This window comes from Fusarium oxysporum, chromosome 15 (assembly GCF_000149955.1).
Source record: "Fusarium oxysporum f. sp. lycopersici 4287 chromosome 15, whole genome shotgun sequence".
In the NCBI taxonomy this organism is placed as follows: Eukaryota; Fungi; Ascomycota; class Sordariomycetes; order Hypocreales; family Nectriaceae; genus Fusarium; species Fusarium oxysporum.
Window position 1 is genome coordinate 696492 of NC_031000.1, and position 12135 is coordinate 708626.

Genomic DNA, 12135 nt, shown 5'->3' on the forward strand with positions numbered 1-12135 from the left:
GTGGGGGAAACCCTTGCGAATCTAGCTTGAGAATAAACTGAACTAAGGTCTCTTCTTCTAGATCAGAGAGTTTCCGAGAGTTCGGGACAATATCGCGTCGTGATTGAACGCCGCGTCGGCGGCGTTATAAAGTACGGGAATGAACGTGATACATTTCTGCGGCGCGCCGGGCACTTAATTTTGGGTTATTTTGAAGGGCTTTAAGTGCAAGAAGGATTCTACCTTCGTTATTAGGCTCTGACATGCCTAGTGGTTGAGAATTATCTGATCGGATAGTGATGATGTAGGGTGAGGCATTTTAGCGACACTCGCTTGTCTGCGACACTCGCTTATCATGCACGTTATCTATCACGTCGGCTACATAGACAACCAGCACCATTGTGCAAAAGTCTTCTATTAGCACCTGATGAATTGGAATGAATGACAGTACTGGACAATAGTATGTATATACACGGGGTGCCCCGTTTTGGCATAAGGTCATAATAACTGAAATCCCAATGTGTCGGTCCCGAAGGAGCTGGTTCGATGTGGCGCATATTCGGGATGGACGGTCTCAAACGTACATTCATGATTGGATTAACAATCAAGGGGCACGCATCGTGTCGACGCGAGGTTTATAACAGAGAGCGGCAGTGAACGTGGTTAGCGCATCGTACTTGAAGGCTCAATGAGTATGGCCGGGTTCTCATGGGCCAATGCTAATTGTTAGTGTTGCAGACTGAATAGTAGGGCGGACGTTCAGAGGAGTGCATGTGATGTGCTGAGCTGACCACAATGATTGTGACGATGGGTAATTACTTAATTTGATGGTAAGCCTTTAGGAACCGGGTTAAATCATGCAAAGATACCAAAACCCACAGAGATAAACTAGAAATGGATCGACAGCTGGATGTCGTCCACCGCGCGGCAGACACCGCGGGCCCCTTGCATCTCAGTCGAGAATAACGGCAATGAACCGCGCGGTATCATGGCCCAATGGCGCTACTCAGTGTCGAGGCTAGTAAACTCGACGCGAATATCCTAATAGAGTAAAGCGTGGAGATTTCATTATTACTAGTCGGTCTTACGGCATCTTGGCATTCGCCGATGCCCACTTCCTAAAGTCTCCGAGATCCACCTACTAAAGACTGATGGTGTTTATTAGATCAAAGCCAGGTTTCAGTATAATAACCATAAGTTACATCCTCCCGCCTCATCTGAACCAAACTTGGAGTGCCATTCCACATCCTATTCTTGTTTCATTCCTCGCTTTCACACCATCTGAGCTTCAGCAGTCATGTCGCGTGCTCTTCTCATCACAGGAGCAACCGGTAAACAGGGTGGAGCTCTCATTGACTCCGTGCTTGCGCGGCAGCCAGCCAACTTTCTCCTCCTCGCCGTTACGCGCAATGCAAACTCCGCCTCTGCCAAACGCGTCGCTGCAAAATCCTCCTCGATCAAGCTCATCGAAGGAGATCTCAACGCTATCCCTGATCTTTTCAAATCTGCCAAGGCTGTGGCTGGAGAAGTCCCTCTGTGGGGTGTCTATTCAGTACAGGCTGCAGTCTCTACGGACAAGAGCATGACACTCGACATCGAGGTCCAACAGGGGAAAAGCTTAGTGGACGAATCAATCAAAGCGGGGGTTCAGCACTTTGTTTACAGTAGTGTTGAGCGCGGAGGTGATGAGAGGTCTTGGGTTAACCCCACACCGGTACCGCATTTCAAGACCAAGCATGAGATCGAGCTTCACCTCCGTGATGCCACGCAAGGGACGCCCATGGGCTGGACGATCTTGCGTCCTACAATCTTTATGGACAATCTGTCGCCGGGATTCGAGAGTAAGGTTCTCCTTACCATACTCCGCGATACATTGAAAGAGAAGCCTTTACAGTGGGTCTCTACTAAGGACATTGGCTTCTTCGGCGCCGAGGCTTTTCTACACCCGGATGTCTGGAACCAAAAGGCAATCGGCCTTGTCAGCGATGAGTTGACTGCGTCTCAACTTGATGAATCTTTTTTCAGAGCCACTGGGAAGCCAGCACCGACAACATTCGGTCTACTAGGGAAGGCTGTGAAGGCGGGAGTCAAGGAGCTGGGGGTAATGGTCGATTGGTTCAGAGATGAGGGTTATAAGGCAAATCGGTCAACCTTCCAAAGGGTTCATCCTGCTCATCAGACATTGGAATCTTGGTTGAGGGAGAGTTCATTTGCCAAAAAATAGACAGATCTGATCTCGTTTTCATCCCGTTATCCTCTCATGGTGTAGGGTCTCAGGAAACACGAGGCAAGGTACATATTAAAATTGGGCCATGGTCCTGCGCACTAGACTTGCCCGGCGATATTCGTAGTTATCAATCTGATCAAACATGCCGTTCTCATTCATGCTGGCGGTAGAGTCGGGATACTTGTCTAGATTCTAACCTCGAAGCCACATCTCACGTGCTCATATAAGATCTGGTTAAACTAAGTTCATTATGTGGAAGCTGTATGCAACCAGGGACTAACTGAATAATACGTTTATGCTGTATCCCGCTCATGCACGCGCGACAGGCTCAATCATTCCGTTGGGCTTGCGTTCAGCAAGCTTATTAACTCATCCCAGCCTTTCGTGATGTCTCCCTTCTTATCCGCCCATAACGTTCCGTCGTCAGTCACAGATAAACCCAAGTCTTGCCCTGTCACAGCCTTCGGGGCGATTCCATTCTCCGCTGGACCAAAAGCGAGGTTGACTCCTTTCTCTACAACTCGAGCCTTGATAGCAAGACTTAACGATCGCTTCAAGTTCTGGTAAGAAAATGTTCCACCCATACCGCCGTAGCTGATAATAAAGAACGGCTTCTTTGTCCATTCGAAGTAGAGTAGATCGATCGCGTTCTTCAAGCCGGCCGGAACATTAAGGTTATACTCGGGTGTGACAACGACGAATGCGTCAAGAGGAGCAACGATCTTCGACCATGCTTTGGTAGTGTCTTTTGTGTACTGGTCGGTGCTGGTGATCTGAGCTGGCGGATACGGCTCATCGTAAACTGGAAGACCAAGATCTTTGATGTTGATCCTTTGTAACTTCACGGTATTGCTGTTGCCCAGGTGGTTCTGGATAATACCTTGTACCCAGTCTGTGATTTGGCTGCCAGCTTGTATTTGGCGTTGACTGCCGGCAATGATGCCGACCTGGTAGATACCGCTTGCCATGAATAAATAATGTACGAAAGAGGACTGAATTGTGATATGCGTAATAAAAGAGTAGATGTGTGGTCGTTGTTCTGTGGGATCTTAGTTGCATCATAGTTGCATCATATAATCTCTTGATACCGACTTTCACAATTCGATTTGTCATACGGCTTTTGTTCAGTGAATCCAGCGCGCGGCAAGCCGCTTAAAGGCCGTCGCGGTCTGATTGTGACGCAGCCAAGCGGAGTTGCCGCGCGGTTGATTTGTAATCCCGCCTCCCTATGCTTGATTTCATCGTGTTAGGCCATTCCACGATCAAGGTATATCTTTAATACTGTACCGCCTGGACTGGGAGAAGAGAAACTCAATGTTGTTGGCTTCGTGGACACTCAAAGGGACAGTACTGTCCGTGTCTGGCTAAAATACATACCGCTGAATGAGGAATGAATGAATTAGGCAATTTGAGGCTCATTGTAAGAAAGAGAAATTGTATTGACGCTCAGTAATAATCCTCACGTCTGCGAAACAACCAGTTTCATCACTCGAGTTTCACTCTCCTTTGCGCTTTCCCAACCCGTCAAATGTGAAGAGTAGCATCTGCAGGGGCACGCGTTGTGGGGTATACACATTCATCAGGGTGCCTCTGATCGACTCGCTGCGGCACTCGGCGATAGATCTCTGGCTTGATACTATGACCCAGCAGATAGCACAACTTTTATCTACAATAGCGCGAGTTACCCTACTGTGGCATCTGGGCATTTACGCCCTAATTTCCAAGTCCTCTTCGATGCAGCTCGGGAAGTCTACTATTAAATAGAGTAGGGTCAGTCTGCGTTGAGAAATGTTAAAGGCAATGATACTGCTGCTGTGCAAGCCTACGTTAACCCGATTTGAGGCACTGCCGATGTCCTTCAGCCAATAAATCAGGCATTCAGGAACCTCTATATATATCTATTTTAGGATCGTTCTTTTATATCCTTACTATAAATAGAGTCTATAATAAGTTTAGTATCTATAAGTGTATATGTATCTGCAATGTTTGGATTATATGCTTTATTACTAGAAAGATCTTTTTAATCCTATTTGCTGTAATTATAACTAGATGTAACTAGGTATTCTGTAAGGGTTAGGGTATAAGTAGTAGGTAATAGACCCTAAGTCAGCTGACCTTCTGGTTATTTACGGATACTAATTTCTAGGTGCTCGAAATAACTATTGATAGTTTTATTCCTATATCGTTTACTCCCTTTCTCCTACTTATATGGTCTGTCGTCAACGTATTAGCCGTTATCTTTCTCTTTGAACTTACGGCCGGATTCTACTGCATTGGATACGCATTCCCGGCTTATGCACTATGGATTATTCTGATAGAGGTCTGGTCTGGATACGGTAATTATCTGCGTACCGGCTTGCCTATTTTGATTGCTTGGTGGGTGACAGGGCATTTCACGGCGTACTTGGGAATCAGGGAGAGATGCCTAAATCGATCGGCGCAACAGACTGCTGCCGAAGATAAAGAACGATAAAGGACATGAGCAATACCCGACTTCAGAATGTTTCAATTCCACTGAAGGAAGAATCAGGCCTAATAGCTTACGAACAGAACAAATGTTTAGGACATTGTTCGAGTATCTTCCTATACAGGCCGTCATACGCGCCAGTATGTTGAACTCGATCAACGGTTGCAACACAGCGACCCGCCACTTCGGCATGGCTTGCTCGTTCTCTCCAGTTATTCACCTCTGCCTGGGCGTCTACGTCATCCGAGGTATGAGTTACAAAAAGGCATGAGTTGATATCTTCAGGACGGTTAGTTTTGTAACAGTTACTAGACTAACTTAATTGGCTACATTTATACAGGACCTCTACATCCCATTATCCATATGACCGAGCGTTTGGCCCGAGCCTTCTTCATGTCTTGGTTTGACACCCATTTTGTGCAATGGATTGGTTGGCAACTTATGTATGGAAGTATTGTGTACATAAAATTGGGGATTCTTCCGTTTGGTGATCGAACGGAACCTCGTATCGCGATGACCTCCAGACATCTCACCACCCATTCAGACAATCTCACTCGCAAGAGATGGTAAATAATCATGGAGAACATTGCATACTTAAATAGATGCTCTAATATACTGACTCCTATATCCCGGTTACCTGAGCTATTTGAGGTCCTTGAAGGACTTATGCCCTCTCAAGAAGTCGATCAAGGAGGTCGGCTTGTCACCCACCAGCGCGGCGTGGCTGTCATCAAGTGGCTCAAAAGCGAAGTAACCGCCTTCGGCAACGAGCCGCATGTTTTCCAACACTTCTTCAGCTACCCAATCTGGCGCACCCATTGACTCCTTCACGCCCTGAAGGAATGCGTCATGGGGTAAACTGTAGAAGCCGGCCTTTTCCCCTGCCTCTGGGAATGCTGTCTTGAAAGCATCAACGACCTCCAAGGGAGTCGTGTATCTGGTAGAGCCAAGAACCCTCTTCCCAAGCAGTTGGTCCTTCTTCAACACGATAGCCTTTACCCAGATACCGGTGTCGCGAACATCGAAAATGGGGATAGGCGCGGATTCCGGCATGGGAACAGCAAAGACCCAGGCACCTTCGTTCTGTCGGAAGAAGTCTACCACGGATTGCAGATACATGCCGGGAAGGAAGAAACTCGAGGGAACGCCACCCTCTCTTGCATACTCTTCGATACGAGCCTTGCCATCTAAGTGGTAGACATGAGGAAGTTTGCCGTTAGTAACTGCGCATGTCAGAGCGGCTCTTCCTTAAGTATGCGAAAATAAGTCTTACGTTTCTTAACATCGAGCAATGAGCTAAAAATGAAGTACGAGACGCCAGCTTCCTTTGTTAAGGAAAGAAAGGGAGAAGAGTCAGCTCGTGCCCAAAATCGATATCTGTAAACATACTTTGGCAGCATCAACAATATTCTTGCCTTGCTGGATCTCGGTGTCGGTACTCATACTTTCCCAATAATTGGTAACACCGAAAACTGCAGTTGCACCAGTGAAAGCCTTGACAAGAGACAACTTGTTGTTCAAATCACCCTTTCCGATCGTCAGCTACCAACGACCAAAGACAGGAGCTTTGAGCTTTGTCTATGACTTACAGCGACAGCTTTGGCACCCCGTTCCACAAGCTTCTTGGCTTTTTCATTCGATGGGTCTCGGGTGATAGCATGAACAGCCCATTCCTTGTTCAGTACAGGGTCATTGAGGAAGATATCAACGACACTACCGCCCTGAGAACCGGTAGAACCGATGACAGCGATGATCTTTTTGTTCGACATTCTGACGTTGGACTTAATCGTTTGATCTTGACTTGATAATAGTGGAAGTAAGGATGATATGGTTATTTTCATGGAGGCATTGGTGCTACTTTAAATGCCAGAAATCTGTCATATCGATCAAATGTGGAACGTGCAAAGTATACTTCCATTTTCGGTTCGTAAGAAGGCATCACTAATCGGAGTCTGGCTTGTTGCGGGGCCAAGGTGTGCTAAACCCCGAGCCGCGCGGATCAAACTCTCATATCAAGATTTACTCATTCTGGTAAAGGTAGGGCGCGACGCCGTGACACACTTAGCTGCTAGGGGAGGGCCGAGCGGGAAATGCCAAGACACCGGAATGTGGGTCTTCTCTGCTCCAGCCTCTCATCTTAGATTAAGATTATGAGAGGCATCGTTATGTACCTTGACCGCTCTAGCGCCAGCACAGAATTTATTCAATGCATACTGCTCTTCTCACCGATATGCCTAGCGAGCGGAGCTCTGCCGCACGGGCAGACGGAGTCTCAACCGGACATTGACTGATGAGCGAGGTGCAAGCGCCTGGTTGTTCACAGCACAAGGCTAGTCGGACCTCCATAATTTGGCCGGTTCTGATGAGTGGTTACCCCACCTGAATCTCGTCAGCATTGATAAGCTTACTCTGTGAAACAACAGAATATTCAGGAAGTCTTCCAGCCGCTATAGAGACTTGAGTCCGGCTCCAGGTTGAGCATATGCGCAGCGTAGATATATATATGCATTATCGCCGGGCCAAGCCTCATAACAATTATCGAAGTCGCTAAACGAGACCGAGTCCAACCTCGAACAAGTCCAGCCTACTACAACTTATACATTGTTGGCACACTAAAGTTATCAACCAACACACCCTCCTCGTTTCAGTCAGCCATTGACCATGCCGGAACTGAGAGCGATTAGCAAAATCTTCACCGCTCTCGAACAGGCCGAGGGCGCTGGAGCCAGAGTATGACGCTCCATCGGTAGCAAATACCAGCGCAACTTCTCGCCATTCCTCATGCTTGACCACATGAACGGGAGCAATGGTGCAGGTTTTCCTGATCACCCCCACCGAGGACAAGAAACAGTATCCTACATCCTCAAGGGCTCTATTGAGCATGAGGACTTTGCTGGGAACAAGGGCATTCTGTATGCTGGAGACCTGCAGTTTATGACTGCGGGCAGAGGCATTATGCATTCCGAACAGCCGATCCCGAGCCCTGATGGAAGCTCAGGTGCTGGTTTCCAGTTGTGGGTCGACCTCCCAAAACATCTGAAGATGTGTGAGCCCAGATATCGAGATCTGAGAGCCAGAGAGATCCCGCTCGCGCATCTAGATGATGGCAAGGTTCTTGTCAAGGTTATATCAGGCAAGGCCGGCAACGTTGACGGCGTCAAAGACTTGGCATACACCCCCGTGTGGTATCTAGATGTTGAAATCCAACCGGGTGGCACACTGGTTCAATCCCTGCCCAAGGATTGGAATGCATTCTCTTATGTCTTTGAAGGTTCTGCGGACTTCGCATCTCAAACCGGAATCTTGACAAGGGTAGATCAGTACGGTACGGTGATATATAAACCAGGAAGAGATGCCATTTCTATCCAGGTTGCTGAGAGTGAAGGTTCTAGCGCTCGCCTTCTCATCATCGCCGGCCAGATCCTCGAACAACCAATCGTTCAGCATGGACCATTTGTATCAACTAGTGCTGACGGTATTCGTCAGGCTTTCGAAGACTTCTACCAGGGTAAAAATGGATTTGAGAGGGCAAAGGGATGGCAGAGTGACAATATGAAACGCAGAATGAGTATGTAGGACCTAACATCTGTCCGCAACCTTTGATACAAATATACTGGTACTAAATGAGGTGTACATGAGTCGCGAACTTAAGTAGATACAACGAAACAATATGATATATCTGTTTCATTCGACTTCGTCGCCATCTTCAGACCAGCTGTCCTAAAAGCGGATGCTCTCGTGAATAGAGTTATTTATTAGTTGCCTGCACTAACTAAGGGTCTCTCCCCCTTACACAATTGATCATAACCCAATTCCTTGTCACCCCCTTATGCCACCACCGTTTAACCTAATCGGACATGGAAAATTGGGCTTCATTTGATTGAAGCCAATCATATCGCAGTTTCGGACAGACAAATGAGGTGGTCAGCATGCCCGTAGAGCTAAGATGGCCTACCCTACAGTATTCTGAGCACTAACTACGAAAGCTTACGTACACAATAAAGAAGCGCTGTCTTAAAAATGATTTAACTTGCGAAAAGAACTGATCATATCTTTTAAATTCATTCGATTAAGGTGTTCGTAAACTTAATGAAATATTAGCCATATATATTTTTTTCCCTTCAAGTTTGGAGAGAGAAAGAATAAAATCTTGCAATCACGCTAACACAATTAGAAACCGTACACTTCATGATGCTGCATTTATCTGAGGTGCTGGAAGACTTTACACCAGAGCAAGTTCACGACAAAGCAAATAAAGATAGTTTCTGTTTCTATTTCGTAGCAGACTTGACTACTGTAACATCTCCGTCTAGCCCAAGAATATTTGGCGATGGTCCGGCAGCCGTCATGGCGGATGGGTTGATGTTAGTATGGCTTCTAGTGTAATAGTTCTTGATGTGAAGAAAATTGGTTGTGTCTTTGAAGGCCGGGATTGTCCAGTAAGGCGTACGAAGCCATTTGTGAATGTGGGGGTAACCAGACCGAATATCCCTGACATTACACTTGAAGTGATACGTATAGACTGGCTGTGGTCTCTGTTAGAAACATTAATTCCAAGGCGTAAAAATCAGTCCAAGTGTGTAGTGCATACATGACTGTAGCGACTCGTAGAACATAAGAAGTAAGCAGCAGAAGAGCGAAGCCTTAACTTACCGGTACATCAAACCTGATTAGAGTCACAAAGCTGGATGGAATCTGTTAACCATACCACGGGAGTATATATCAGTGTTTCAGTACTCACAGTCTTATGTCAACCTCGGATATCTTGTCGCCAAGCCAATAAGATCCTGAGCTGGTGGCTAGATAAGCTTCAACTTTGTGCAGTGCCCTGAATAGCGTCGTTACATCTTCGTCATAAGCCTCTTGCGAGCTTGCGAAACCACACTTGTAAACGCCGTTGTTGATATCGTTTTAGTGCCATTCGTGGGCCTCGTCGATTTCCTTCTGGTGCTCCGGAGGGTACAGGGAGATCGATCGGTACTTTTCCGCTATCAAATGGTCGAACTGAGATTGTCAGCCGTCAGAGCGACTCTGGAATACCGAAATGACAGAATTTGGAGAACGTGAGAAGGTGGTGAAGCCCCGGCCCTCTTACTTCGGTTCCAAACATGCGCAGTATCTCGCTGCTTTCGTTGTTTACAATGACCCGGTTGATCTTGTCATATAGAACAGGGACGGAGAATCTTGCTGCGTAATTCGGGTCTGTCTCAAAATAGACTTGGCGGAGGTGGGTGAAGCTATCGTGCAATGGATCTGGAACGACGTTCTCGCCTTCCGCGTCCGTGTCGGCTGGAGTTGCGAAGCGCCACCCTTTGTTTGCTCTTTGTCAGTATTTCTCACACTAAGGCCATAGGCGATCGGCTAAACATCTCCGGAAACTTACCAGACCGGAAATCGAGATGCCAGTGGACGACTGAAAAGGAAATAATGTCGTCTAGGCCCTTCAATTTGCGAGCGATCAAAAGCCGATGAGCCTGTTATACAATCCTCTCCTTCAATAATACTTCACGCATCTAGGCTTTTCGTTATATTCATACCCATGGACAAGCATAGCTCACGTAAAGATGATATCTGCCTTGCTCCGGTGGGAATCTTGCGCCCGGCTGTCTTGAGATGAAATTTCGGATAACCGTAGCGGGGCGTTGGAAGTGACCCTTTTCGTCAGTCGAAGACTTCCAGTCCACAGTGTCGTTGTTGGTCTGCATTGCAAAGTTGGTTATATTAGCTTTAGGGATAGGAATGTTGAGATGCATCAGTGATAGACGATCAACAAGGATAATTATGTTGCATTCCTGTTAATAATAATAATTGTCTTACTACGGCAAGCGTGGTAAAGCAATCGCCAACAATTGTCCATTATTTTGAAAAGGTTGGTAGCTCATGGACAAATGAACAACGATAACGCTAGCAGCCCTCGGCCAGCCGCGCGGTAATGACGTATTCTGCGGCGTACCGGACCTCCTGTCAGGGGTTAGTCTCAAACCTAAAGCACCCAAATTCTAAATACCTGCAGATGATCCTGGGCACGGAGTTTCCTGTCACATTCAGCTTAGAGTCGGAGTCATGCCACCTAGATGCATCTGGCTGACCGAAAGACCACTCGCCAAGTGCAGGTCGTCATGAAATTTTATGGAAGAAAGGTGTATCAGAACTGTGTTACTCGCAAATCTTAGACTAGCCAATGAAAGCTGCTGGCTTCATCAACCACAACTAACCGCATGCCTTAGGTAAGATTCCAATCTAATCTATACTTAAGTAGAAGGTGAGATAACAGACTGTGGCCGTAAATTCAGGTCCACGCGTAGGACTAAGGGGGTAGATGAGGCAAAAAGCAAAACGGTGTAAGAAGAAGTGTGCCGACTCGCCAGCGGAACCTCGAAGAATGCACGGTCTCTAAGCAATCGTGTAGATAATCTCAATTTTGCGGGCTATTACAACCATCCGTCCGTTGGCCATGACGTCGGCTACACTGGAACCCCCGAGTTCCCGATTATACTTTAGTGAGTTAGAAGATCTCAGCTGTTACCGAGTGAGGTCAGCGTGGCCATGATTCAGCTGGGAATAACTGAAAATATCTACTAGTGCCCCAGATCGTCAACCAAAATAAGATTCAATTGGCGATCATAATCTCCACCTGTCGAGATACCTAACAGAAAGGCTATCAGGCTGATATAAAGAACGTAGAAGCGTCGAAGTGTTTGTAGCCGGAATAATCTAGCTCTTTACAGCTTTGTTTTCCATCACGTCCGCTCCCTTCGCCATGGCCCGATCAGCTTGGCTTCCTTTGTTAGTTCTACATGTCCAACTATTCTTCATTAGTTTATTCGCATGGCCTACAAATCATGTAATTTATGATACTGTTGACTCCCAGTTGGAGGTCGACGCTGGCACAGGAACAGATAAAACCTCGATACTAACGGGGAGCAAGAGGGTCTTCGACTTGACCATTACGTGGGAGAATTATACCCCAGATGGTTTTACTAGGAAAATGATGCTGGTCAATGGACAATCACCTGGTCCCCTCATCGATATCAATGAGGGAGATAGAGTATCTGTCACTATTTTTAACAATTCTCCATTTAACACGACGATTCACTACCATGGTATGCTTCGAAAAAGAGTTTAGAGCAATTGATCATTAATAGTACCTAGGAATAGATATGGCCGATACGCCCTGGTCAGACGGTGTTCCAGGAGTAACACAACGGCCGATAAGACCGGGTGACAGTTTCATTTACGAGTTCAAGGCAACTCAGTATGGTAGCTATTGGTATCATTCCCACTTCCATTGCCAGATCGAAGACGGTCTGTACGGCCCCATATTGATTCGTCCGAGGAGAGACAAGCTTAAGCCATTTCACCTGATCTCAACGAATGTCAAGGTTCAAAGACGCCTGGAGGAGGCCGAACGAGCAATCAAACCATTTCTTGTGTCTGATTTTACCCATCTGACATCCGATGA

The 12135-nt window shown here is 46.8% G+C and overlaps 5 protein-coding genes across 5 annotated transcripts; 2 read left to right on the forward strand and 3 right to left on the reverse strand.

Annotated features, from left to right (window-relative positions):
- The first annotated feature begins 1116 nt into the window (after positions 1 to 1116).
- Positions 1117 to 2421, forward strand: FOXG_16771 (uncharacterized protein). Its single transcript, XM_018396783.1, has one exon. It carries the CDS (start codon positions 1277 to 1279, stop codon positions 2201 to 2203), a length of 927 nt encoding a protein of 308 aa, XP_018257553.1. The 5' UTR covers positions 1117 to 1276; the 3' UTR covers positions 2204 to 2421.
- Positions 2422 to 2538: 117 nt separating this feature from the next.
- Positions 2539 to 3174, reverse strand: FOXG_16772 (uncharacterized protein; the record flags this gene model as incomplete). Its single annotated transcript, XM_018396784.1, has 1 exon — positions 2539 to 3174. The coding sequence occupies one exon, from the start codon at positions 3172 to 3174 to the stop codon at positions 2539 to 2541; it is 636 nt and encodes a 211-aa protein (XP_018257554.1).
- A 2141-nt stretch (positions 3175 to 5315) lies between these two features.
- FOXG_16773 (uncharacterized protein) lies at positions 5316 to 6442 on the reverse strand (the record flags this gene model as incomplete). Its single annotated transcript, XM_018396785.1, has 4 exons — positions 5316 to 5896; positions 5947 to 5998; positions 6063 to 6200; positions 6263 to 6442. The coding sequence occupies 4 exons, from the start codon at positions 6440 to 6442 to the stop codon at positions 5316 to 5318; spliced, it is 951 nt and encodes a 316-aa protein (XP_018257555.1).
- A 1012-nt stretch (positions 6443 to 7454) lies between these two features.
- On the forward strand, positions 7455 to 8249 carry FOXG_16774 (pirin (iron-binding nuclear protein); the record flags this gene model as incomplete). The annotated part of the gene is made up of 1 exon (XM_018396786.1): positions 7455 to 8249. The coding sequence occupies one exon, from the start codon at positions 7455 to 7457 to the stop codon at positions 8247 to 8249; it is 795 nt and encodes a 264-aa protein (XP_018257556.1).
- A 1335-nt stretch (positions 8250 to 9584) lies between these two features.
- Positions 9585 to 10378, reverse strand: FOXG_16775 (glutathione S-transferase; the record flags this gene model as incomplete). The annotated part of the gene is made up of 4 exons (XM_018396787.1): positions 9585 to 9677; positions 9769 to 9983; positions 10057 to 10147; positions 10211 to 10378. 4 exons carry the CDS (start codon positions 10376 to 10378, stop codon positions 9585 to 9587), a joined length of 567 nt encoding a protein of 188 aa, XP_018257557.1.
- Between the last annotated feature and the right edge of the window lie 1757 nt (positions 10379 to 12135).